The sequence below is a fragment of the Borostomias antarcticus genome (assembly GCF_949987555.1).
Source record: "Borostomias antarcticus genome assembly, chromosome: 6".
Classification (NCBI taxonomy): domain Eukaryota; kingdom Metazoa; phylum Chordata; class Actinopteri; order Stomiiformes; family Stomiidae; genus Borostomias; species Borostomias antarcticus.
This window is the reverse complement of record NC_140239.1, coordinates 4,392,594-4,402,593: the sequence shown is the minus strand read 5'-3', so window position 1 is coordinate 4,402,593 and position 10,000 is coordinate 4,392,594. Positions and strand designations below refer to the sequence as shown.

The 10,000-nt window shown below is 52.5% G+C and overlaps 1 protein-coding gene across 1 annotated transcript in view; it reads left to right on the top strand.

The window, feature by feature from the left end:
- Positions 1-10,000, top strand: part of cntrl (centriolin) — a 22,752-nt gene that overhangs the window by 3,859 nt on the left and 8,893 nt on the right. The window contains exons 3-15 of the mRNA XM_084439295.1: positions 3,128-3,281; positions 3,626-3,837; positions 3,947-4,123; positions 4,735-4,869; positions 5,281-5,426; positions 6,093-6,297; positions 6,441-6,617; positions 6,733-6,912; positions 7,896-8,003; positions 8,198-8,345; positions 8,717-8,853; positions 9,097-9,301; positions 9,457-9,791. Of these exons, the coding sequence (XP_084295421.1) occupies positions 3,128-3,281; positions 3,626-3,837; positions 3,947-4,123; positions 4,735-4,869; positions 5,281-5,426; positions 6,093-6,297; positions 6,441-6,617; positions 6,733-6,912; positions 7,896-8,003; positions 8,198-8,345; positions 8,717-8,853; positions 9,097-9,301; positions 9,457-9,791 (2,319 nt within the window). The remainder of the gene's footprint in view (positions 1-3,127; positions 3,282-3,625; positions 3,838-3,946; positions 4,124-4,734; positions 4,870-5,280; positions 5,427-6,092; positions 6,298-6,440; positions 6,618-6,732; positions 6,913-7,895; positions 8,004-8,197; positions 8,346-8,716; positions 8,854-9,096; positions 9,302-9,456; positions 9,792-10,000) is intronic.

Here is a 10,000-nt window from a genome sequence, read left to right as displayed (position 1 = left end):
CCTGAGCCATGTCTGTGTTTAATACAAGTAAGAGCTGAGGCAGTGGAAGAGAGAGGGTGGGGGGGGCTGGAGGTGGTCTGACAGGAAGGCAGGAAATGCAACGTCTCTACCCAGGGGGGCCCCGCCAACCCTGGGGGAGCAGAGCAGGGCGGAGGGGGTGAGGACCAGAGACTAGCGCGCCGGGGACCAGAGTGAGTACGGGAGTGGACCGCTAGCTGCTCTATCTGGGAGGGGTTCCTCACAGCCTTCCTCTATCCTGCTCTCTCCTGCTCAACTGACCGGGGCGCTCTGTTGCTCATGTGTTGTCGTAGCCGTGTTCTGAAACGGTAGCCGTGTGCCGATGGGTTTTTCTCTACAATATTCTCTATCCTTAACTGTGCGCTACATTGCGCAAGATGTTGTGTCAGAGGTCAAACACACTGCTGTTAGTGTTTCTACCGTAGATCATAAGGAAGAGGATTATGAGTGAAAGGTTCTGGTCATTTTTCCTGTCTTCCGTCTCATCATATTTCCGTTAAACAGGAAGTGGCCGGGCTGTTTCTCGCCCATAATGTTGCCGCACTGTTAGTTTAAACAAGAAGACTTATTGACCTTAAACTAGTTTTTATCAGGAGAGTGCGTGCCCCAGTGAAAAGGTAGGCTGACAACAGGCTGTGTTGAGTGTGGTGGAATAGGACTGTACTATAGCTGGTCACGGTCTGTACTACATGACGCTAGTGTACTACTGACGCTAGTGTACTACATGACGCTAGTGTACTACTGACGCTAGTGTACTACTGTACTATGTGATATACAGTTGCCCTGTGACACTGACAGAGCAGTAGCGTCGGTCAGTGTGAGGGACCCAGAGGAGATGGATGGAGAAGGGGTCAGAACTGTTAACAGAACGTCAACACTGAACAGAATGGTTTGTCTAATCTCAGTCCACATGTTAATAGACTACCTTTAGTTAGCAGAGCAGGGTAGGACAGAGCAGGTAGAACAGAGCAGCAGAGCAGGATAGAGCAGAGCAGGCTAGAACAGAGCAGGTAGAACAGAGCAGGTAGAACAGAGCAGGTAGAACAGAGCAGGGTAGGACAGAGCAGGTAGAACAGAGCAGGTAGAACAGAGCAGGGTAGGACAGAGCAGGTAGAACAGAGCAGGTAGAACAGAGCAGGGTAGGACAGAGCAGGTAGAACAGAGCAGGTAGGACAGAGCAGGTAGAACAGAGCAGCAGAGCAGGATAGAGCAGAGCAGGCTAGAACAGAGCAGGTAGAACAGAGCAGGTAGAACAGAGCAGGTAGAACAGAGCAGGGTAGGACAGAGCAGGTAGAACAGAGCAGGTAGAACAGAGCAGGGTAGAACAGAGCAGGTAGGACAGAGCAGGTAGAACAGAGCAGGTAGAACAGAGCAGGTAGAACAGAGCAGGTAGGACAGAGCAGGTAGAACAGAGCAGGTAGAACAGAGCAGGTAGAACAGAGCAGGTAGAACAGAGCAGGGTAGAACAGAGCAGGTAGAACAGAGCAGGTAGAACAGAGCAGGTAGAACAGCAGGGTAGAACAGAGCAGGGTAGAACAGAGCAGGTAGAACAGAGCAGGGTAGAACAGAGCAGGTAGAACAGAGCAGGTAGAACAGAGCAGGGTAGAACAGAGCAGGTAGGACAGAGCAGGTAGAACAGAGCAGGTAGAACAGAGCAGGTAGAACAGAGCAGGTAGGACAGAGCAGGTAGAACAGAGCAGGTAGAACAGAGCAGGTAGAACAGAGCAGGTAGAACAGAGCAGGGTAGGACAGAGCAGGTAGAACAGAGCAGGTAGAACAGAGCAGGTAGAACAGAGCAGGTAGAACAGAGCAGGTAGAACAGAGCAGGTAGGACAGAGCAGGTAGAACAGAGCAGGGTAGAACAGAGCAGGTAGAACAGAGCAGGTAGAACAGAGCAGGTAGAACAGAGCAGGTAGAACAGAGCAGGGTAGGACAGAGCAGGGTAGAACAGAGCAGGGTAGAACAGAGCAGGGTAGAACAGAGCAGGTAGAACAGAGCAGGTAGAACAGAGCAGGGTAGAACAGAGCAGGGTAGAACAGAGCAGGGTAGAGCTGATATGGGCTGATGCACTCTATGCATTACTGGTGCACTAGGTCATTCACATTCCTTCTCCTCTACTCTGATAGGTCCACATCACTATCGTCTCTCTCTTAGAAATCAGGTCAACTGTCCTGTAATAACAGTATCATACACACATAAAGATATATTAGAGGTTTCTAGGGATGGGACAAAATATTGTAGTATGAAGTTCTGCGATACAAAAACGTGACGATAGGCATCATGGTGCTGAAAAAAGTATCACAAACTAATCTTCATTGTACTAATTTGTGATTATTACAGCTGCATACAATTTCACTAGCATTTCCATTCCAATTTTCCATTACACCTTGTACACTTGTTCAGTAGATTGTGCAATCACCAGTGTATAGTGGTAAGGTGATGTAATTTTGTAGGATTTAAATTAGAATTTCCGCCATTGTGGGGTGTCGTCCAAAATCTCTATGGGAAAAATGAATGGGATTTGCATAAAATGCTAAAAATAAAGTCTGTGTTTAACAGAGACTCACAGAATAGAGAACGTTTTTTTTTCTATAAGTTAAAATACATAATTGAAGATGCGTTTCATGAATTTTGAAGCCCGTAGTTGCTCCTAATATCAATGTTGTTGCGATATGATAACCTTTTAGGAAATGCAAATGTCTGACTGACTGATTGACTGATGACTGATTGACACCATTGGTCGAATTTCATACAAGTGATGAAGTAACGAGCTGCTGGAACAATTGTGTTGTTTCGAATGTTTCCCCAGCTGTCGCCAATCAAGACATTACCCCTTTTGCTCTCTGCACTTTGATTCTCTTTCCTGTCTGGTTGTCATATCTAGTTAACTCAACATTTAGCAGGAGCTCGCTGCTAAATGTTCAGTGTGTGTCTTATGTGGTGTGTGTCCTATAATGGGTTACTGAGATATAGCTAACATAGAGTGTGTTTACCCCCGCTGTGAAAAAGGAATTCACATTATAGACACTACCCCTACACCATGGACCAGAGAACTTTGATCAGTGATATTTAGGACATTTTGATTGGCTAATACGTGTCTGTCCCGTAGACCCATGTGACAGCCCAGGCGGCCAGTAAGAAGCAGCTGCTGGACATGATGAGCAGGAAACACAGGGAGCTGGAGGGTCGTCTTGACGACATGCTGTCTCGCATCGCCAAGGAGACGGAGGAGATCAAAGACCTGGAGCAGCAGCTCACTGACGGTGAGGAAGCAGACCGGGCGCCCTGTTCATGGTTGTGATTGGCTGCGGCCCTTACTGTAGGCAGATTGTGTTTGCACAAAGCAACAGTATTTGTTTTTCCAGTTTGATAAAATCAAACGGTACTGTTTGTCCATCAGTCACAGTTCCACCCAGCTCTGCTTTCTGCTCTCAACCATCACAGACAATCTTTGCCTCTCTTGCATTCTCACCCAGGGCACTACCAACGTTTAGACCAGAGTACAGCTAGTCTATGAGCATGTGTTGGTAGTTAGTGAACTTCTATAAACTGTCTAGTACACAGGTGTTCCCTAACCCCTCTCCCTGCCCCCCCCCTACCCCCCCAGGTCAGATCCTGGCCAACGAGTCTCTCCAGAGAGACCTGGAGGGCATCATCGCGGGGCTGCAGGAGTACCTGGCCGGGGTGAAGGACCAGGCGCGCCGGGCCCAGGACGACTGCCACCGGCTGCAGGGGGAGAAGGAGGCTCTGCAGTGCCGGCTGGTGGAGAGTCAGGGGAACTGCAGCCAGATGGAGACCGCAGCCAAGACTGCCCAGGAGGTTAGTGGAATAGGAAGGGGAGGAGAGATGGGGGGGGTGAGTGGAGGGCTTTTGCTTCCCAGTTGTGATGACGGTATGTTGTGTGTGTGTGTGTCTGTCTGTGTCTCAGGAGTGGCGTGTCCAGCAGGGGGCGCTGGAGGCCCTGCAGAGGGAGAACGCGGCGCTGAGGGAGTCCCAGAGCGAGATCAGCGCCTACGAGGCGGAGCTGGAGAAGCAGCTGCAGCAGCACCACACCCAGGCGGGGCAACTCAGAGAGGAGCTGGGACGACTCCGCAGACTCAGCCAGGTACAGTAGAGTAGAGAGCACAGTAGACACCAGAGTATAGAGGGACAGTAGACTAGAGTAGACACCAGAGTATAGAGGGACAGTAGACTAGAGTAGACACCAGAGTACAGAGGGACAGTAGACTAGAGTAGACACCAGAGTATAGAGGGACAGTAGACTAGAGTAGACACCAGAGTATAGAGGGACAGTAGACTCTAGAGTAGACACCAGAGTATAGAGGGACAGTAGACTCTAGAGTAGACACCAGAGTATAGAGGGACAGTAGACTAGAGTAGACACCAGAGTATAGAGGGACAGTAGACTAGAGTAGACACCAGAGTATAGAGGGACAGTAGACCATTTCGGTTCGATTGCGCTAGCATTAGCATGCCGCTAACACCTGAACGAGAGACAGCATGGAGTCAGCTGAAAATGTTCTCCATCAAACACCAACATTAGAGGCATGAGGCTCTATGTCCAACATTCTGAACTACCCCTTTAAGTAAAGACGTCCGTACAGTAGAGGAGAGATGCACTTGGACATTCACTTGAGTAGAGTTAGAGACACTTGAGAAGACAGAATGGACGCAAGGGACATGGGTCCAGACTGTAACGTTGTCTTTTTTGTGTAGCTGGAGCACGCAGCGCTGCAGGCGGAGCTGGAGAAGGAACGCCAGGCTAAGGAGAACGCTCTGGCCCAGGTCCAGCTGGCCACAGACAGGGAGCAGGAGGCCGACGAACTGCTAGAGCAGCTGTCAACACTACAGGTCTGTCTCTCTATTCTAGAGCAGCTCTACACACTACAGGTCTGTCTGTCTATCCTAGAGCAGCTCTACACACTATAGATCTGTCTGTCTCTCTATCCTAGAGCAGCTCTACACACTATAGATCTGTCTGTCTCTCTATCCTAGAGCAGCTCTTCACACTACAGGTCTGTCTCTATCCTAGAGCAGCTCTACACACTATAGATCTGTCTCTCTATTCTAGAGCAGCTCTACACACTATAGATCTGTCTGTCTCTCTATTCTAGAGCAGCTCTCACACTACAGGTCTGTCACACTGTGTATGTCTGTCTCTCAAGGCTAACTAGATGTGCTTGTGTGCGTGTGCGTGTGTGTGTGTGCGTGTGTGCGTGTGTGTGTGCGTGCGTGCGTGTGTGTGCGCGTCCGTGCGTCCAGGAGGAGAGGGCCTCCCTGCAGCAGCGTGTCCAGTCTCTCCAGGGCTCGTTGGAGGAGGCCAGGTCCTCCATGCTGTCACCCAAGGAGGTGACGACTCGCCTGGAGGAGCTGAGAGCCAGCATCGCCTCCGGCCAGCCAAGCTGCAGGTCAGTCAAACTACACCCTCCACACAGCCAAGCTGCAGGTCAGTCAAACTACACCCTCCACACAGCCAAGCTGCAGGTCAGTCAAACTACACCCTCCACACAGCCAAGCTGCAGGTCAGTCAAACTACACCCTCCACACAGCCAAGCTGCAGGTCAGTCAAACTACACCCCAGCACAGCCAAGCTGCAGGTCAGTCAAACTACACCCTCCACGCAGCCAAGCTGCAGGTCAGTCAAACTACACCCTCCACACAGCCAAGCTGCAGGTCAGTCAAACTACACCCTCCACACAGCCAAGCTGCAGGTCAGTCAAACTACACCCTCCACACAGCCAAGCTGCAGGTCAGTCAAACTACACCCTCCACACAGCCAAGCTGCAGGTCAGTCAAACTACACCCCAGCACAGCCAAGCTGCAGGTCAGTCAAACTACACCGTCAGACGCGAGAAGCGCCATTTCGTCATCGCTGTATTTGGCCCAGGCGTTTCAAGCGTTCAAGCGTCTTCGAAGCGTCCACGTTTCTAGCGTCTTTTCCAGGTGTGATCGCCCCCTAAGTGTATCGATACTTTCTTCCCCCCCTAGCTAACCCAGCCCTCCAGCACTACCGCAGGTGAGGCAGGTCTAGAGAGAGAGCGAGCCCCATCGTTGTGCTCTCCGCCCCCGCGCAGGTCTCGTGGCGAGGGGGACCCTCTGGGCCGCAGCCTGGAGGCCCTGCAGCAGGAGGTGCTGCGGCTGGCGTCCAGCGCCCGGGGGGAGCGGGAGGAGGCGCTGCAGGGCCAGCGGAGGCTGGGCAGGGAGCTGGCCTCCCTCACCGACCGGCTGCGGCAGGCCCACGCCCTGCAGGAGCAGCAGGAGGCCGCCCTACAGGCCCGGGTGAGCGCACCAGGCTGCCCGTCAGGCGGGATCTTCCGCTCCCGAGTGGCGGCGTTATTACGACGTTATTACGACGTCATTCAACGTTACATTCAACGTGTTCGTCTTTGTCGTTCGTCACTGTCGTGTCCGTGTCCCCGCAGCTGTCGGCGGAGAAGCTCAGAGAGGAGGAGCTGCAGGGTCTGAGGGCGGAGCTTGGCCGGCTGGGGGCGGAGCTTGAGGAGGCCCACAGGCTTCGGGGGGAGACGGAGCGGCGGCTGGAGCGGAGCCAGGAGGAGAGAGACCGTCTGCTGGCGGAGCTGGAGGACCACCACATACAGGTCAGTCAGGGGCGCGCACACACACACACACACACACACACACACACACACACATACACACACACACACTCTCAGTGATAGGCGGTTTCTCCATGCTCACCCCGTGTCCTCGCAGTCCAGGGAGGCGGAGCAGGAGAGCCAGCAGCAGCTGAGACGTCTGGACAGACAGCTCCAGCAGCTCAGGAAGGACATGTCCTCCGCCGACAAGATGGCCGCCCAGCAGCTGACCGCTGCCACCGACCAGCTCAGCGCTCTGCACAGCACCGTCCACCTGATAGACCTGGAGAGGACCGAGGTGCGGATACTACCAGGACTAATACTCTTAACTACCCCGCGTCTTCCGCACACGATGTTTAGGAAAACTTTGTAGGATACCAAGAATAAACCACACCCTCCTCGGATAGAAGTTGAAGATTTAATTCGTCTGAGCTCAGAGGGTGAATTCACATACAGAGAAACAAGCAGACAAGTTGCTCGGCAGAGAATGCACACACACTCCTCTTTATACTTGACCATGACACAGAAGAATTTGATACAAAGATGATTTTATAATGTACCGACAGTCGTGACAGTCCTTATACAAAGGCCTCGTTGTGACTCCTGGTCAGAAGTAGAAAGGAGTGAAATCACAAGACCCCCCCCCCCCTCTCTGCCTTCAACTTATGTGTTTGTCCTTTTCGGTAGTCCGACATTATCTAGGACAGGCCTGGATCTTACTTACACACTTATTATAGACTATATTGTAATTATTAAATTCTATTACAACGGTTAACAGCAGACATGGGTGGAGTCTGGGGACCGAGGCATGGGTTCCGCCCTCTCTGCTAAGTGCTTACTGTGCTTTGTTATATGATTCACTCAAATATCATATTAGAGACTACAGGGATAGCTAGCACATAATGGCCGACCATGTAGGCAACTTCTCTGTAACTATTTGTGCACTCTCCTGTTAGTCATGTCTCTCTTATGAAGTATCTAGCCCATGTTTACTGCTCTATGCTCTTAGCAAATAGACAAACATTTCCAGGAGCTCGCTCGATCGCCTCGTTGAGAGAGGTCAGGGAAGAAAATTTACAGATCACTTTTCTGGCCCCCGGGTGAAACTGTTTTTTTTTTTATTCCCTCTGGAATATGTAGGGGTGGGACCTATGCCCCCCCCCCCCCCATTGCTCTCTGTAAAGCGCATTGTGTTGCCTCTGTGTATGAAATGCGCTATACAAATAACGTTTGATTTGTTGATTTGATTTGACTCAGTGTTCACACCGTGTGTTTCCGCAGGAGGCCGAAGACGTGGAGGACTTTAGGACCCAGGCGGCCCAGGCCTCGGAGGGCCTGACCAGGGCCCAGGCGGAGATCCAGCTGCTGCGCAAACTCCTGCAGGACCGGGTGAGAGAGACGGAAGCAGCAGCGCTCCCAAGTCCCCACGGGGAACGAGTCTTTGAACTCCGAAAAGGGATGTCCTCACCCCCATCTGTCTGTAGAATATGTACTGTCTATTTATGCGTTCGTGCACGTGTTGATGTGTGTTCTTGTATCCTCGAATTTGTGTGTGTGTGTGTGTGTGTGTGTGTTGTGTCCAGATGTGTGTGCTGGACAGCCAGAGCGCCAGCCTGGGTCAGTCAGCCAGCGGTCTCCAGCAGCAGGAGCTGGACAGACTCAGACGAGCGCTGGACAAACAGGAGAGACACACACACAGGCTGCACCAGCAGCTGGCCAAGGCTAGAGATGGTGAGAGAGAGAGAGAGAGACACACACACACACACACACACACACACTACAGCAGCAGCTGGCCAAGGCTAGAGATGGTGAGAGAGAGACACGCACGCACGCACGCAGGCACACACACACACACACACACACACACACACACACTACAGCAGCAGCTGGCCAAGACTAGAGAGGATGAGAGAGAGAGAGAGAGTCACACACACGCACACACACACACGCGCACACACACGCACACACACACACACACACACACACACACACACACACACACTACAGCAGCAGCTAGCCAAGGCTAGAGATAGTGAGAGAGACACACATTTGCACACACACAAGGTCCAGCGCGGTGACGTTGTGACTCTTGTGTCCCCCAGAGAGCAGTCACAGCCTGGGCGGTCTGCTGGGCGAGGTGGGGGCCCTGAGGGCCTCTCTGGGCCAACAGAACCAGCTCCTCAGGGACTTGAACCACAGGGCCAGGGGACAGTGGTACTACGTACCTGCAGCCGCCAACGTAAGACCCTCTCTGTCTGTCGTTCTCTCTCTCTCTCTCTCTCTCTCTTCCTCTCCCTCTCTCTCTCTCTCTCTCTTCCTCTCCCTCTATCTCTTCTTTTCACTTCTCTTTGGTTCGCTTTTGTTCTGTCTGTCTCTCCCTCGCTCTCTCTCTTTCTCTCCCTTCGTTCAAGTCTAAGAGAGTCTCCCCTCCCTTGACCCTGTGTGTGCTTGGGTAGCAGCCTGTCCCCTCTCCCTCCTCCAGGCTCCCAGCCTGGGCTCTCAGGGGACTCAGGACTCAGGTCTGGGCTCGCACTACCTCTCCTCGCCTGACAGGGGGCGCCACCACCACAGCAGCAGCAGCAGGAGGAGGAGGAGAACTGACAGAGAGAGGAGGCCCCCCACAGGAGGGGGGTACTGGGTTTACACCCCACCGGCCCAACAGGCCTCACACGCTCACACGCCCAGAGGTACACACACCACACACACACACCACATGCACTTAACTTTGTACGTAGAGGGGCGACTGAACGAAAGGCGTGTTACTTGATGGTGGGGCTTTTCATTGGGAAATAAATACAGTGTGTGTGTGTGTGTGTGTGTGTGTGTGTGTGTGTGTGTCCAGGTGAGTCCAGGGACAGCGGAGGAGTCAGCGACGCAGACTGTAGCTCCATCGTCAGCGGGCGGGGCTCCTCTCCCTCCACCCCTCCCCCCGGGTCCGTCATCTACACCGCCCCGCCAGAGGGGTGCGCCCCCCTCCCTCCAGGATGGGTGGCCTACGCCGCCCCCCCGGCCCCCGGCCGGGACCCCCCAGGCCTGTCCGGAGGCCCCGGCGCGGTGATCTACGGCCCGCCCCCGGAGGGCGCCGCCCTGCTGTACGGCCCCGCCCCTAGCTTCCTGTCCGGCCCCTGGCCGTCGTCGGGGGTCCTGCACTGTAACATCCCCCAGCACCAGCGCATGGTGGGTCTGCATGGGGATAACACCATTATTATTATTATTATTACTTTTTTTTATTATTATTATTATTAGTTATTTATTTATTTATTGTTTATTTTTGTATTTTTTGTATTTATTTTATGTATTTTTTTATTTTTTTATTATAATATTATTAATATTGTTATTACCACCAGTATTATAGCGATGCTTGTGAAAAAGTCATTCATGAACAT